The sequence below is a fragment of the Molothrus aeneus genome, chromosome 20 (assembly GCF_037042795.1).
Source record: "Molothrus aeneus isolate 106 chromosome 20, BPBGC_Maene_1.0, whole genome shotgun sequence".
Taxonomy (NCBI): domain Eukaryota; kingdom Metazoa; phylum Chordata; class Aves; order Passeriformes; family Icteridae; genus Molothrus; species Molothrus aeneus.
Window position 1 is genome coordinate 2,998,794 of NC_089665.1, and position 17,775 is coordinate 3,016,568.

Below are 17,775 nucleotides of genomic sequence, written 5' to 3' on the forward strand. Positions count from 1 at the left end.
CCCTTAGAGTGTTCTGCAGCTCTGCACTGCCCTGGCAGGAGCTGCAGAAATGTCTCCAGTGGGGAAGTCCTCAGAGGCAGTAGGAGGGATGATGTTGGTTTTGATCCTCCTGAAGGGACCTCCAGTTCACATTTACAAGAAGTGAGCATGGAGTGCTGTGGCCAGAGCTAGAGGGGCCCTGCCTCCAGCCAGGTGGAGGACAGGGACAGTGAGATCCACTGGACTGTGTGGATCTGTGCCACATCAGAGCCACAAGACTTTAGTTGACACTGCTGCACAGTGCACCCCAACCCCATCCAGATATGTAGGGGCAGAATCCAGCTCCATTTCTGCAGTGACAGGAGGATCCCAAAGCTGACTGTGCTGGAAGCTCAAGTGAGCCTGACTGGAAATGAATGGCAAAACCAGCCCATTGTGCCTGGCCCAGAGAGCCCATGTATCCTTGGCATAGGTGGCCTCAGGAGAGGGTATTTCAAGGACCCAAAAGGGCTTTGTTGGGCTTTTGGGGGAGCTGCTGTGGAGACAGAGGAAACTGGGCTGAATACCTTGTCTGGTCTCTCAGAGGATCCTTCTGCAGTAGGACTGCTGAGGGTGGAAGAGCAGCAGGTGGTGATTGCTACCACCCCAGTGCTCTGACAGCAACACTGCACCAGCTGGGACTGTGGGACCCCATCCATGGGATGAGTTGAGAACTGCAGAGCCAGAGAGTGCTCAGCAGGACTTGCTCACCCTTTTAACAGTCCCCTATGGCCTCTATGTCATTAACAGCACAGGTGTCCTTTACTGCTTTCCAAGTGTGTCTCACAAAATGTTGCATTGAATCTTCCTCTTGTCATTATTTATAAACTGCAAAAAGGATCAACAAGAATTAGATGATCAGCATGTGTCTTATTCTGTGATAAGAATATATGTTGTCATGATAACATACAGAGTGAAGCGTACAAATCCCTCCTCATCTCAAATGGGAAGACAGCCTGGAACAAATCCCAACAAATTATGTCTTTCATAGTCACACAGATGAGCTTGCTGCTACTGCTTCTAAATTTCTATTCAGTTCAACTGCTTCTTTGCAAACTTCTGTGTTACTTCCAGACTTTGCATTTGACTTCCTTGAATGGCATTTAGCCATGGTTTCCTACATGTGGGGAGCCCAGCTGCCCACATGCTTCTGGAATCAATCTTTTCCATAGGGCAAACAGTTTGTAGCACTTCACCCTGCTGAGATAACAATTAATTAAGCAGTTTCTTTATAAATAAGGAGGTAGGATTGTGGTCTTCCTTAAAGTCCATTGTCTGTACTGAACTTTCAAATGACCCACACCATTATTCTCAGGAACTTGTGCTCAGTGCGTGACCCAGAACAAACAGAAGTCACATTCATCCCAGTATTAGCACTCTAGTGATCTCAGCAGACCTGGGACACCAAATGGCTGGAGGAGACACTTCTGGTGTGGACCTGCAAGCACAGCCAAGCACTCCACTTTCCTGCTCCCTTCTCCCATGGAGAGTGGGGCAATGTTTGCAAACTGAAATGATGCTGTTGCTGCATCCCGTAGGCACTTTCCTGCTCTGTGCAAGCTTGAGTATTTCTTCCATACACAGTGTAAGCTTTGCAGTTTCAAAGATCTCATCTAATAATAGATTGGTCTACATTTGTGGCATTGCCAGAAAAAGGCATATGTTGTCAGGCAGTCAAAGTCAGCAACAGTGCTTAAGTGGAAATGTGCTTAAACACTGAGAAGGCAGAAATCCAAAATAATCCATCCAAGGTTTGGCTAGTAGGAAACTAAAAATACTGTCTTCCTACATATAGGGTTTCCACATGTACTTAGAGAAATACTGTTTGTCTGATGTCTCAAAATTATTAAAGGGTAATTCTTTTCCTTTCTTGGATTTAGTGTGATGATAGAAGATGCTGCTGGCATGCAGCTTATCAAAGACTGGTTTAAGAGGAAATAGAAATTATAATAATAACTGGAATGGAAGAGGCATGTGTAGTGTAATGTGGGAGAGAGAGATGACATTGAGTTCCTTTTTCCTATCACACAAGGTTTGCAATTCCAATTTTTCACGTCTAGATTTCCTCTGGGAAAAGAATGCATCATTGGCTTGAACTAAGTGAACGTATACCACAAGAACCACTGGTCTTCTCTGTGCTGCTGAAAGACTTCACTTTTAAATTCAGATGGCTCTGTGGTCCTGACCTTTTACAGAGCTGCACTGAGTTGGGGATTGGGCTTTGAGGTGGTATATGAAGATATGAGATTTTGACATGAGTTCTGAGGCACCAATTATGGGATTTCATGTGTACATATCCCTTAAATATCAGCATATTTAGATGTGTGGCCAGAAACTGGCATCTGTCACAATCATTCTTCTCCTAAGGTCAGTGTGTGCACACAGACACTTATTACTGTTCTAGTAAAAAATTCTTCCATAAATGCCATTGCAGATCAGGAAAGGTTATGGTTTTAATATTAATGTTTTCTCCTTTAGGACCTCTAGTTTCTCAGCATGCATGTGACTCAGGCAGGCAGTAGTAGCAAAGAGTTTTATTTCAGTGAGTTCTCTAGGGAATTCACCCACTGTAACAAATACCTCTGCCTCCTGGAACTCCTGTTCCTGAAGCAGCATCCCAGAAGTCCTTTTTGCCCAGCTTGTATTATCCCTTGCACTGGTAGCAGCCTCGTGCAGTTTAGAAGTGATGGCAAAAAAATTGAGCTGCTGCTATTTTCTGCTTCTTTTGGCACTATTCCTGGAGAGAGTTGAGTTGGTAAATGTGGCTGTCACAGCAGCTATTACCAATGACACAAAATAATTAAGTTGTGGTTTCTATCGTGGTGGGGCCACGTCTGTATTTTACAATGATATGTCTGTGCTAGAAAGGAGTGTTATGCTTGATTGTTGTGATGGATGCTTCCAGGAAAACAGGACAGGTCTCTAAAGGCAGGTTGTCTAATGCTTTCCATGTACATGAAATCCTGTTGGTTACATGGCAGACCACTAATTGAACTGTGTGTTGTTTCCTCTCAGTTTTCTGATGAGGTGATGAGGAGGGCAGCATCCATCTCATTTTTCTCCCTGTTGCTTTTGGAGGGGAGAGCTGCTATGTTTGTTCTTTTCAGCCAGTCAAAAGAATGCTGAAGCCAGGTTTTCATCTGATTCTTTATGAAGTGAATGCTTTCAATTTTTGATGTCTTGAACCACCAATAAGGGATTCCAGACTTTCAGAAGTCTTGAAGACTTTGGGACACAGATGCTCAGCAGTGCTGAGAAACCCTGGTAGTCCCTGGTTCTTGAATCCTGCTGAACTGTGCTTCATGCAGAAATTACACTGTGAAGATGCTGTGAAATTTGGGGGCCTGGAGAACAATCTCTTTCTTTCTCTCTTTCTTTTTAAATACTGGACTTTTTCTAGTATTTAAAACATTTTTTGTATGTTGTCTCATAAAGATAAATTTGAGAGTATTGTAGTGTAACTGTGAAATCCTGCTCTTTGGTTCTTGGAGACACATGCTCTTCCTGCTGCACCCAATTTAGAGGGGAAAATTTCTCCTGGTCTTAGGCAACAAACACAGTCAGTCCATGTGCTCTGGCATTCTCCTGGAGGGACCAGGAGTGCTGTGGGTGTCAGGGATGCTGGCCAGCACTGTGCTGATGCTCTGCTGAAGGTGAACATGAGCTTGCAAAATGTCATGCTGACCTTCCTGCCATTGCTGGGGACCAGCTAGATAGAAGCTGGGGTTTTTTTAACAAATGTTGATGTACATATGTTGGTGTGTCAGGGGAAAAAAAAAAAAACCTTTTTGACTATATGTGGTGTTAAGCCTTAAGGCTGAAGCTTTTTTTGTTTGTGTGTCTGCAGTGGAAGAATGCCATGTCACATTTGATTTGTATCTCCTGTTAGAGGTGACATTGTGTTAAATGGTGGAGGAGCTGGGGGTGCTGCCCTGCACATGGCCGGTGATGTCAGAAGATGGAGCAGGACAGAGGCCACAGGGGGTTGGGCAGGGGGACAGCTCAGCCTGGTGTCCATTGGCTTGCTGGCTGCCACCACTCTTCACCAGGAGCACCCCAGGAAGGGGAGAGGGCCAGCACTGGGAAGTGGGATGCTGTCTGCTGGTGGCAAACGCCTCTGAAGGAGCAAGAAGAGATACTGGGGCTTGGTTCAGAGGTTAGATGTCCAACCTTGATAAGGCAAGAAACTTCAGTGGGCAAAAAGGTGCATGTGTGAGGCATGGAAATGCTTTTGGAGGGTGCTGGAGTGAGCAATCAGTGAGCAAAGGCTTTTGCTCTGTGTCAGTGCAACACAGCAGGTCCTGGATGCGAGGGGAAGCCTTAAGGGATATGGTAATTAAGAAAAGTAACTAAGATCTAAGTAATAAAAACAATAAGAGTTTTACCAGCTTCATTGTGCATAGGCAGGCAGCAGGGAATATGGGTCACACAGTATGAGCTACCCAGAAATAAAATCCAGGTCTGTTAATGCCTCAGGCCTCTCCATAAACATCAAACTGGGACTCTTTCCTTCAGCACAGCTTGGATGGCAAAGGATTTCCATTTTAGGTGGAAGATGAGGCTCTGCTCAGTCCAGGTGCTAATCATGTTCTCCTGCCGTTTGCCTTTGCCAGGTGCAAGTTCTTCAGCCTCACAGAAACCCCTGAGGACTACACCATCATTGTGGATGAAGAGGGCTTCCTAGGTAAGTGTCAGCACGTGCCACTGCTGTATCCAGCATGGGGTGGATGAGGAAAAGATGTCATCTCACTGAGACTGTAAATGTTTGTAAAACAAGTCTGTTTGTAAGTGCTGGTAGTGCAGCTCTGAAAGGTGCTTTGATCTCTTAAGCACACTGTCTCTGCTGCCATGCTGTACAAGGCAATTCAGACATGGAATATGAATATATTTGAAAGCTGGGAGAGGATCACACACAAGTCTTAAAGAGTAGTTTAAGCAGGTTTGAAAAAGCAAAACCCTCTGCATACAATTGCATTAAAATGAGCTGGCCTGTGTCCCCAAGCCTCCATCAGTATACCACATCTTGCATTTCCAGCTTCTGTGAACCCCAGTCTTTGAAAGGAGCACTTGAACAGTTTGTATCATCCCTACAGCCTGCACAGTGCTGTGGAGTTGTGATTGGACTCCTGTGGCTCATCTGTGTAAGCTGTGATTTATCCCCCTTTCCTACACCCAGCTCTCCCTGTACTAATTGTGCCACCTTTGCCTGGGGTGGCTGAAGGGGTCAATGGTGGAGTTGGTCCTGTGTCACAGAAGGTGGTTGGCACGTGCTTGAGAGCTGCAAATTCTTGGCATTGTGCAAGAGCTGATGTAGAGAATGGTTTGGCTTTGTAGATGGAAATAGTTTGTAATAACCTTTGTCATGTGTGGAGGTTTGGTTTGTAATGGTGTTATTGAGGTGAGGGAATGAGGAAGTGTTGGGCAGCTGTTATTATTTTTGTTCAATTACTCTTTCTGTGTTTGGAATTAAAAGTCCACATTTCAAAGTCAGAGAAAATGCATTAAAATATGAAGAAAGAGGATTTCATTCCTGAATAGGAATTAACTCTTGAGAACCTTCTTGTGACACTGTAGTATTCAATGGTTTTGTAATATCCAAACTACAAGGAGAAAATTTGAAACTACATCATCTTTATTTAGTACAGAGTTTTATGATCAGTAACCTTGCTGAAGCTGGTCCTTTTCTGCTTCAGAAATACTCACCAACAAGATAGAACAAGCTACATTTTAGACCAGCACAGTGGTACCTAAAGATTTTAGTAAATTAATTACTAGGCTGAGAATGCTGAATGGATCTTTACAGCTGTATCTGTTTATAACTTGTGAGTTTTGAGGTTTGATTGAAAGTCTATGCCATGTACTTTGATCCCAGAAGAGGTGACAGAGGGTTCTGCTGCCAGAGTGTCCCTTGTTGTATTTTTTAAGGGGCATATGCACAAGAATTTTACTACCAGTGGTAGTGTGGGCTTTTTTGTTATCTGTGGCAACTGAGGAAAATCAATTCTAATTTGTTTTGCCATGATAGCAGGATGCAGAGCCTCCCTCTAACAGCTTCATTTTAAACAAAGGCTCACTAAAGGAGGAAAAAGTTTCTGGGTTATTTTCCAGGGGGACCAGCAAGAAACCCAGGGATTCTCATTCCTAGGAGAGAGTCTGTGTCACTGAACTGCAGGTTCAGGGATGTGCCAGGGGATGCTCAGCTCCAGCACCGTGTCTGTGTCTGACACCATGGCACTGCTTTCTCTGCCCACTTGGCATGACACAGATCTTTCAATTCAGTCACTGGTGACAAGCTGAATTGCAGCCATCCCTGGAGAGCCTCCAGCAGCCACACTGCTGTTTATCTCTCTGAAGTTATGCTAGCTTGAAACAAAGGTGAGCTCAAGCAGTTGGCTGGCTCATCTGTACTGAGGGCCTGTTGCACTGTGTGCCACTGGTTGTGCTCTGAGCAAATCCCAGGTCTGGCACCACCAGTGTCCTCAAGAAGCTGCATGTCCCAGGTTGTCTGTGAACAGGCAGTGCTGCTGCAATTCAAAGCAGCAGTCCTCTCTGGATCTTCTGTTACCTTGGCTCTCTCTGCCACCTGAGCTTGGTGCAGAACGTCACAGTGCTCACGTACCTTCCTGTGGCTGGTTTGGGACCTTGGCTCTCTCTGCCACCTGAGCTTGGTGCAGAACGTCACAGTGCTCATGTACCTTCCTGTGGCTGGTTTGGGCACAGGACATCCCTGGTTTTTTTCAACTTCCAGGCAGTTCAGGGGAAGGGGGGAGTATGCTAAGGCCATCCTCTGCTACAGTGTGGTGTGGAAGCCAGGTGCAAAACCCAACCTGTAGTAGTGTCACAGAGCTGCTGGCTTCATCACCTTTTGTGTGCTTTCCCTTGTAAGTGATGATCTGCTGGTGAGACCTGTGTACACCACATCCTGCTAACTCTCCTGCCACAGCCCCCATATCCTTTGGTTTGTGTCCAGCCCATGTTCTTCTTTATGAATTGTTGGCACCACATCCAAAGCTTCATCTCAGGGTTAGCCCTGTGTGCAGTTCCATCCCTGCTCCTCAATTCTGTGTGGTGTAAGTTTTTCATAGTCTGGAGAAGTCCAGGAGAAATCACAGTCTAGCTAGAAATGTCTCAGCAAGAGAAACTTCACTTTTTCATTGTACAGCCTGTAATCAGCCCATGGGCTTGAACAGAATCAAAATCTCTGAGTTGTCCCATCCCACCTTCTTACAAAACAGTTCCAATTATGTCTGCTTCGAGTGCATCAGCTGCCTCTTGTCCTGAGTAGTGAAGTGCCAAATTCAGCTTAAGAATTACAGGGTAGATCTGCACCTTTGATGAGCAGTTCAGATAGCAAATCCAGCAGTAAATGACTTCCTTTTTCTTTCCAGGTAACTTTTTTCTTGCAGTGCTTAACAAACTCAATGTAAGTCTCTGAAGTATAGGTTTTTCTGTGTGGGAAATGAGAATCTTTCTTTCTCAAGCACCTGTATGAATTTTTGCTGCAGCAGCAATGAGAAGGTTCTGTTAGCTGGCATCTTCCATGTTAGCCAAGCCCCTTTCTCCTGCACATCACAAATACCATTGATGGGAAAAGAGCAGACTGAAGAAATACCAGCACTTCCATCAATCCTTGAGGTTAACACTTAAAACATACTGACATGCAGTAATCATTCTTAACTATTTTGTCAAAAAATAATCCCTAGGCTTGTTGCACTGAGAGCAGCAAGTTGGGCTGGTAAAGCAGCCATTCTTTTTTCTCCCCAGAAAATGTCCACAGTGCAAAGCTGTAACCTGCTTAAGCATTCATTGTGCTGAAAGGGAATGGCTACAGCCTAATTCTTGGCTTTAATTCCCTGGTGGTGAGGTGGGGATTATATTTGCACAGAACCTTGTTTGTTCCAGTGGCTGTTTCTTGGGCTTTGGCCTGCTAATGAGAAAGAATTTTATTCAGCAAATAACCCAGGGAAGTGTGCACAGAAAGCTCTTTTCCTGGTTGATACTGAGATGAACTAGGAGCAGAAGTTTGACCATGGGCCCTCCTTCATGAAGACAAATGTCTCAGCTAGTGGGGTGCTTGGATAGCCATGTATGGTCCTGGCCTTTATCCCCCTGCTGCACAGCCAGCACATGGCAGAAAGGTGGAGTGGCTGCTACTCCCTGAAATACAGGAATATTTGTTTGGCTGGTTGGCTTTTTCCCCCAAAGTTGGGCTGAAAGCAGGAGCTGTTAGTGCATGTGCAGATACACCATGGCCTCGTGTTCTCTGCATAGTCTGTTCTTTTTTCAGAGAGCAGCAAGGACAGACTTGCTGTCCCTGGGCAGCTGCCTGAGCAGAGCTCCTAACCTGTTGTCTTGCTGGTTCCAGTAGTATGTGTTCATCAAAGGTTTTAGCTTTTACACACTGAATTGAAACACATGCCATCACACCTGGAGGTAGCCATCATCTTGGAAACCCTGTTTATATGCACTGGGAACATCAGCATAAAAGGGGCTTGGGACAGTCTGTCACCCAGGTGAAGCTGTCCTAAAGATGCATTATTGTAAAGCAACGTGTTGCTAACATTTTCAAGGTGAGGTTACTGGCTTCCCAGCCTTGGCACTGGGTTGGTGTCCCTTGTGTGCAATCTCTCATGTATGCAGTGAACTTTGAAATTATTGAGGAAGGGAAAAGAAATCAAGTGCTAGGGTCAAGGGAGGAGGGAATCACTGTGATTTTCAGATTGGCAAATGTGCATATTCTAGGTTCAGGGAAATTTGGGGTGAGGGAAACACATCACCTTCGTGTACTCTGGTCTTCTTTCTCCTAGAACTGGTAAGCCCATTTCATGTAGATCATTGCAGTCAGCAGACCTTAGGTCCTGGCTGATCTCTTCTGGATCAGAACCAGAGAGGAAAAGCCATTTCATTTCAGTCCTGAAGCAGCAGTGAGAAACATCCTTCTGAGGTGCAGATCCACTGTGTGAAGACAGAGCAAGACTCTTGGTCTCCTCACACTGAGGTTCATCTGCAAGATGGGCATGACAGTCCTTCCTTAAACCTTCTTTGGCTGCTTGATATGGCAAGTAACTTCTCTAAGGCCAGAAATCCATTCATTGACACATTTTCTAGGAGGAGATTCTTAGTCTCAGTTCATACTTCACAATAAATTGTCCAGTACATTAAAAATAATGGAACTATTTGAACTAACTCAGCTAGTTACAGTGGCAGAAAAAAAAAAAATTCATTCTAATTAGAAAAGGATAAAAATGAAAAAAACCATCTTGGTGGCAGTGCTTTGTTTTGATAAAGATCATCCTCAGACAAACCTGTCTGACCTTGGATTCAGGACCATCATATACTTTAGTACCACACTGAGTTCCTATTTCAATAACATCAAAATGGTAAATTGCTTCCAGTGTCCTCTCTCTTTTCCTGTATATAAACTGAGTGAGAAAACAGCTTATAAATAAGTCCAAGCCCAGAGCCCATCTAGCTAGGAGCAATCTTTATTTAAAGTTACAGAGGGAAGCAAACTAATAATTGCATCTGGTTTTCTGAATATTCCTTCAATAACTATTTTTCTCTTATTTTGGATTGCCCAGTGACTGGGCCTTTGTATCTGAGGCACAGTGGCATGAGTTGCTTGCTGGTATTTCTAGTGTTAGATTCCTCCCCCGGACGGCCAGGAGTGCCTGTGGTTGCTAGGCAGAGTGTGTTTTTCTCTACTAAACACTTGTACAATCACTCTCTTCTGATCTCTGTATTGGCTAGACTATGCTTTGTCTAGGGTTTTTAGCTTTTTAAGTAATGTGCTATTAATGACCTAAATTCAAATTGAAATGTGGGGATTTGACTATTGCCTTATTAGAAATATGTGCTTGGTTAGGGAGGCTTTTCCTGCAATGCATCTCTGCTGATACAGATCAATAAACATTTTGGGGGGCTGTGATTATGTGGGATTTCTGCCCTCTCCCAAGAGGCAGTAGGGTTTGGTGGTTAAAGCTTTTGGGGGAAGGGAGGAAAATGAGAAATATATAATATTGCAAGGTCTGCTTTGCGTCACATGGGGAAAGGAACACTTCTTCTTAGAGCTTGTATGTGAGTGGGTTTGCAAATTTTGACAGCATATATTATTCCTTGTGTTTGTAACCTGCCACAGAAAGTCTTTTGGTTCAGTTTCTCTGCTCACTCCTATTTAAAGAAGTACTGCATAAATAATACATATTTTTCACTGTTTCCTCCAGCAGATGGGTGTGTATTGATATCTATTTTTGTTTCACAGCCTGTGGTGAGAAAGCCAAGACTTCTCTTCCTGAACCACTTGACTGGCCATGATTTCTTCCTTTAAATTTATTACATCTTGGCTGCTTCCTAGTACTTTCCTAAGTCCAAGATAAATGAGCAGATAGATACCAGGGCTCATTTTTATCAACCCTTCTCATAAATGCAGGACCCACAAAGCTTTTCTGACTGAAACAATGGAACAATCCATTGAAATTTTAGGTTCTTCTCTAAAGTCAGGATGCAGCTCAACAGAAAAGTAGCAGCCCTCCTTTTTTTTTTTTTTTCACTAGAGAGCATTTGTTTCACTAAAGACCATCTACTTGTTCTTCCACTGGTGCATTTCTGTTTTTTTCTGAAGGGTGGACTTAAGGGCAGAGGGTGGCTTGCCTTGTTTGTACTGGAGCTGGCTATTGTCTGCCAGCTATGAGGAGGCATGCCAGGGTGCTAAATGTGCAAGAAAAGGCCAAGGCTGAACACATGGTCTAAGACCTTTTCAAGTATTTATATATTGTAAGTGCTGGTAAGACTATGATTGCTCATCTTTCCCTACTTTTTAAGTGAATTTTATATGGGGCACTTTGTGAGAGATGTGGAAGTGCTGTTGCCCCCATCATAGGCTGAGAAGTGAAGCACAAGGAAAGCTGAGAAATCAGTGGCACAAGCAGCAGAATGAGTCCCTTTTCCCATGGCTGAAAACACTCAACCATCAGTTCCCAATCTTTGCTAGCTGGGAATCTACTTTACATTTAAACCCTACTTTTCTCAAGTTCACAACCTGGACAAGGAAGTGGATTTCCTCTACCTTGGCATTTCATAAATGCTATGGCCTCAGTCTAGAAATGGAATCTTCAGTAACCCATGGAAAAAACAGTCTGTCATCATCTGCAAGCAGAGAAAACATCTCTTTTGTGGTAATCATTGCAAAATTCCAGTGTGCAGCACACCCCAGGGTTGGTCTCTGAGTGGGTTTGCCAGATGTTCTCATGAGAGCAGGAGATGCCTCAGGTTTCCCAAGGATCAGCACTTATTCATCAAGGTGAGAAAATTTCTGTTCCTGACAGGCTTGGAGGATTCTCCTGATCAAGTGAGATTGGAAAATCAAACAAACTTAAATCCTGTCTGTACCCAGCCAGAGACTCTCAGGCCCAAAAACTTCATCAGCTTTATTTTCTCCTGGTACCAGTGATCAGTCTTTTCCAGCTTTCCAGGTACAAAATCTCCAGAACTCATGATGGATCAAGGGTAACTCATAATCCCAGTGCAATGTGTCTAGTTGTTTGGTTTTCACTAAAATCAGTTGAAATCTTTCTGAAATCAGACTCTAGAAATGCAGACTGATGCATGTGCAAACTAGCAGCTCTCTTTTGAGGGGAATTTACTTGATGCTTTGAGCTAGTTCTTATGCAGTTATAACAAAGGGGGAATGTGGCCCTGTGGGGTCCCCAGGATGAGGTGAGAGATGAGAATTTGACTCCATGTTCTTAGAAGGCTGATATATTATATTATATTATATTATATTATATTATATTATATTATATTATATTATATTATATTATATTATATTATATTATATTATATTATATTATATTATATTATATTATATTATATTATATTATATTATATTATATTATATTATATTATATTATACCATATCTCATATATTATTATCATATATTATCATCATATAATATATCATATAATATTGTGAAATTATATACTAAACTATAGAGAAAGGCTACATCAGAAGGCTAGACAAGAATCATAATAAAAACCTGTGACAGACTCAGAGAGTCTGACACAGCTGATGGTGATTGGTCATTAATTAAAAACAATTCACATGGAACCTATCAAAGATGCACCTGTTGGTAAACCATCTCCAGACCACATTCCCAAGCAATCAGATAATTATTGTTTTCATTCTTTTCTGAGGCCTCTCAGCTTCCCAGGAGAAAATCCTAGGCAAAGGGATTTTTCAGAAAATACCATGGTGACAGGGGCATGTTTTGTTCTTTGATTCAGTATTAAGCTGATGGTGACACAGTGGCCAACCACCATCTTCTTCAGGCTTTTGGACTGATAATCACAGTCTAGGGTTTGTGCAAGGGCTTCTCCAAGGGCAAGTAAGCCTTTCTCAAGGGAGCAGCTTTGCTGTTGCCATCACAAGGTGAAGGCACAGGGAACCAGAGCACTCTGGTGAAGTTCATAGGTCTGCTGCAGGCTTTTCCGTTTCACCTTGGACAAGTCTCTCATTGTGTCTCAGTTTCCTCATCTTAGGAACAGGGATAATCCAATTAAATCACCTCCTAATAGGTCTTGGAAAGATTAATTAGTAAACATGTGAAATGCTTTGGTAATGTAACAGGCAAAGACCATTGTAAATAATAACTGAGGGAGTTTCTGTCCCTCAGGATTCCCTTTTACAATGGGTGCACTTGCAGCCTAAGGCACAAATCAGGTCTGTAGTGGAACAGATTGGAGATTGGGGCAGGAAAAAATACCCTTTATGGGAAAAGTTACATAATCTTTTAGAAATCTCATATTTTAGCTTTTAATCTTGCACAGGATTAATACAACATCAAGGTTACAGTCATAAAGTTAGGAATTTAGTGGCTCCATCTTTAAGTCTTGTTTGAAATGTAATTATTTGCTCTATGAAATCTTGTCTGAAATACTGTCTTAAAAAAAAAAAAAGAAGAAAAGGTTGGGGGTTTGCTATTTTATTTGAAAATTCAGAAGGAATTGTAAATGTGAATCCAACTGCAGTGGTTCTTCTTTTGATATTCTTTTATTTCTGTGGGTGTGGCTTTTCAGTGGAACACTCCACCTGTGTCCCCTTGCTGGCAGCAGCCAGAGCTGCCAACATTGCCTGTCTGGGCTGGGTCCTCTCCACCCCTGGCTTGCAGAGTCTGTGAGCAAAGCCTTGGCCAGGAGTTTCTGAAACACAGGGAAAGTTTTGTCAGGAAGTGGGAAATCTGCTGATTTCTGCAGTTCCTGTTACTGGACTGTCAGAGACAAAGCCCTCAGTTCTTTTGGGCTGTGGATCCATTTGCTCATGGAGCAGGGTGGGCAGAGGCTGCCATGGCAATGCTTTCCTGGCTGGGAGCAAAAAGCCATGGTTGACAGGTTGGGAAGGGCCCAGCTCTTGATCATGGCACTCAGGAAACAATCCTGCACTGGACACATGCACCCACAGCCATGCTCTGAACACATCTTGACCCAAACTTTTAATCTTCTTTGCTTGTCAATAAAGAAAAAAGCCAATTTTTGCTCCCTTCTTCATTTTCATGAGCAAATGTCAGCTTTTGGAGATTGAATCTGGTTTTAATTTTCCAGGTTTTTCCAGTTATTAGTGGTGTGCTATCCTGTGAAGAGGAAGAAAGAGAGCAGCCTGATTTCCTGAAAACTGACCAGAGCCTAACCTGGATTTGTCCTCCCAACCCAGCTCTCCAGTGAGAGTGGACATAATGATTATTTTTGGAATCTACCTTACCATGTTCCACATTTTTAGCCAAACATAATAATGATGCTTTGTTTGTGGAGTGTATTCATACTTCCTCTCTTATGAAACCTCTGTGAGGTAAGAATTATTTTCTCCCACATATGAGGAAACTGATAAAAAGGAGACCAAATTGCTTGTTTCAGGTCACATACATACTCTGTGGGACAAATCAGATTTTGCCTTAACTGGAAGCCCAAACTGACTTATCTACTTATCTGCACTTCAAAATCAGACTTTATTTACCACTGGATTGCAACAACCTGAATATCTGTAAAATAGCTGTAAAATTGTCATTTGCTCATGATCCTCCAGGTCATCTTTAGGGAGTCTGTCATCCCTCTGTGCCCATGGCCAGGTGGGAGCTGTGTTGACACATTAGAACAGCTTTTGTTTATAGACTTGACTGTCCTGTGCAAAACCTTTTATTGCTGGGTCAGTGTCTGGCCTGGCAAGAACTTTGTCTCTTTCTCTTCAACTCAGACTTTGATATTAGTCTGAGTTTTTTGTTTTTTGCAACAGAAATTACAAGTAGAAGGAGGCCACCAGAAACAGATCTTCCCAGGTGAGCATTTTTGTGCATTTCACAGACTATACCATTCTCACTGGAAATGCACTTCTCCTTTTTGTTTCATTCTTAAAAATTCTTAACCAGCTTAGTTTTTAGATTGCTGACAAAGTTTCAAGTTACAAGGATTGTAAGAAGAGAAGTAAGTGAAATGAGATGAAAGCAGGGATTTCTGTATAAGCATTTCCTTTTATCAGTCCTCGGTTGCTCTCTTAGTAGACACTTGTAATGGAGCTCTTTCCTCAGGAGGTGCTGCTGCTCTCAGTGCAGAGAAGGCAGCCTTGTGATATATGGATTTGCAAGTTCAGCCCCTCAAGAAGGACCAGTGTTTGTTATCCTATGGCCTGATTGAAAATGATAGTTGCATGCCCTAGTTAAATGTTGAGTCCCTTGGAAAGCAGAGGGATGCTTGTCAGAGTCAGGATTTCAGAGCTGGGCTATGTGTTTGTACAGCTTTATTTAATTCCAAGTTACCCTTGGGTTATTTAATTTCCTGACAGCTGCAAAAACAGTGTTCTCAGATAACAATGGTTTCTAATTAGGCAATATGCCTAAAATGGTAGAATGTTTTATTCTGACCATGACACTGATGTTTTGTATGCAGCTTGGAGATGAGAAAGTTGAGCAAGTTGGACTTGCAGCTTCCTCTGGCAGAGCTGTGTCTCTTGTGATCCCCAGTGAATAATGCTAAAGGCATGGCCTCTCCTCTGTCCCTACACTTCAAACACCTCTCATTGTTTTGGACTGTGTCATCAGTAAATCTGCCTTTCAGCTGGAACCACCTTCCAGAAATATGTTTTATCAGCACAGCAGGACTGACATGACTTGCATAGCTGAGGCTACAGAGCATTCCAGGGTGAAGAAAGCAGGTGAGCTTTACCTGGAGCTGAGGGCTGTAGCTTCCTGGGCATTCTGTTACACTGCAGAGCTGCCCAGGTGGAGCTTTTATGGCTCATCCACTTAGTACAAAATCAGTGATAGAAATAAACATACAAGTCAACTATTCTTCAAAATCATTTCTTCAGTTTAGAAAAGGTGTTAGCATCAGGTTATCTTAATTAGATCCTGACATTATTTGTGCTTGTGGAAGGTTTATGCTTTGGGCTGTGCTATTTGATGATCACTAAATTCCCTCCTGTGGCAGCAAAAAGTGGCTGTTGGCAGGTCTGTCACCTCCTTTAATTCTTAGACATCCCTTGAAGTCTTGAATCTAAAAGAAAATAGGTAATTTTGTTCTGCTCTTTTGCTCCCTATTTTAATTCTTTTCCAGAGCTCTCAATTCTGATAATTCCCATACTACTTCTTACCATTGCAGAACTTTTAAGTTCATTGTTTAAGATCCTGCTCATATAACCATGATGCAGAATTGCACCTCTGATAAATCAAATGCCTACTTAAAAGTTTTGCAACTTAATTAGGGGTTTGCTGACTTGCAGTCAGAGTTTATCCCTGCCTTTCAGCTGAGCACTCTTTCGTCATGTCCTGTACCACTGACCAGGCACTCTTTGGAAGGTTTCTGTTTGGATTCTCTTCAGCCATTTGCTTTTAAGTGCCTGATCCTGCTCAGATACCATTAAACAATGAAAGAGAGATTACTGCATCAACTGCAGTGTAAATAACAGTGAAAATTATTCTCTGTAATAATCTGGCTTTACCCAGTTCTTCAGAGATGCTGCTCTCTTTGAAAGAGCTGTGGGTGTTGGCTCAGATTGGCTTGGGCTATATGAGCAGTGTACAAGGAAGGTGATCTCACACCTCATGAGAGATCAGCAGGGATAGGAGATGAGCAGGAAGTTTTTATCCTTCCTTCCCCACTGCAGTTTCCTACCAGTCAAAAACTGAGGGATTCCTAAATTACAGGTTGAATCTGCATTACCATATTTAATAGCTATCAGTATAGCAATCCACCACAGAGTTGCCTAACCCCTTATGAGGCCTCTTCATTCTTTTGGTCTCCATGACATCCTCTGTCAGCACTCTGATCATTTCCCTGGGTTTCAGGTGTTGTCTCTGCACTGTAGCATGATGTCTGTGTGCCACTTCTCCTCCCAACAGTTCTTAAGGATCTTGGAGCATCAACTTGTTGTTTCTCAAAGAACTATCCAAGACTCTTAGGAAAGAGGATAAACAGAGCCATAATAAAAAATACAAAATAACAAAGGTTGTGCCAGATTATCCTGCTAATGTTCCTCTGTGGAGAACTGTCTACTTATGATCTTTCTTAAAAGTCCAGTGGAAGATCTTAACTTTCTAAGACAAATTCTGCCTTTTGATGAGCTGTTTCACAATATATCTTCCCTTAAAATCCTATCTGTGACAGCTGTATTACAGCTATAGTGCACTTAACAGAAAATATCCAGTAGATTTTCTCATGGTAGAGAAGAACAAAATCCTAAAATAAGAACAACTTATCCCCAGAAGACAAATCAAAAGAATTACAATATGTTTGGGTTCATACCTCCCTCTGTCTTTCCCCCTCCCTCTATGAATGTGCTTATGAGTTTGAATCATATAAATCCTAAATCCTGACTAGAATCCAAGTTAGGTGTAAGATGCAATGTGCTTCTTCAGAGATGCAATTAGCTTCCTTCAGAGTAGCATAAAACCTCAGGTTTATTTTCCTTCATAATCCTTCTCCAAGATTTCTGCAGACCATCTAGGCACAGTGGTAAAGACATTCCCAATTTTGCTTGTCCATTTTTCTTTTGGGTTTGCTGTCTCTGGGATTTCCATCACTGTGTTCTACCAAAACATTCTCAAGTTTATTTTACAAGATTTACCAATCCCTCTTCAGTTCCACCTTCCATACTTCCACATTTATTGAATTTTTACAGTTGGAAAGAACTGTATCTCCACAGTCACAGTCTGCATTTATTGTTTGAGTTGGTTTTGGAGTACATTATTGAAGAGGTTGATAAAATGTGAGAGGTGGCTTCTCAAGGACTGGCAGTGTCAGCAGCCCTGGCATTGTGGCTGACAAGCCCTTGGAGGGTCTCCACAAACCTGATTTCTTTATCTTTGTGTCTTTCACATTGCTGAGCAGATTGCAAGCACTCAGTAACTGTTAACCTCTGGAGCCCTGCTGAAGTAACTGTATCTGTGGGGTATTTATTTCACAGTTGTTTCTTCTGCTTCCCTGGGCTTGGTTAAAATGTTTATTTACTGAAACACTTTGAGCTGAACTTGTATACTTAGGAGTTGCCAATTTAAATATATATATGTGTGTGTGTGTGTGTATAGATATATATATATATATATAAAGCCTATGTATGTTAGTGTATATACCTATATTTGTATATATTTATTCAGGGATAGAGAAGATGTTTAAGAAAAATCATTTTTAGCTCTTCTTTTTCAGAAACCTGTCCTTAAACTCTAGCTTAAAACTGAAAAATATGTTAGATTTTCACTACTTAATATATTTCAATAT

General features: G+C 42.4%; 1 protein-coding gene across 1 annotated transcript in view; it reads left to right on the forward strand.

Moving 5' to 3' along the window:
- Window positions 1–17,775, forward strand: part of CASTOR2 (cytosolic arginine sensor for mTORC1 subunit 2) — a 121,375-nt gene that overhangs the window by 57,801 nt on the left and 45,799 nt on the right. Inside the window, exon 2 of the mRNA XM_066563593.1 lies at window positions 4,632–4,702. Within this exon, the coding sequence (XP_066419690.1) occupies window positions 4,632–4,702 (71 nt within the window). The remainder of the gene's footprint in view (window positions 1–4,631; window positions 4,703–17,775) is intronic.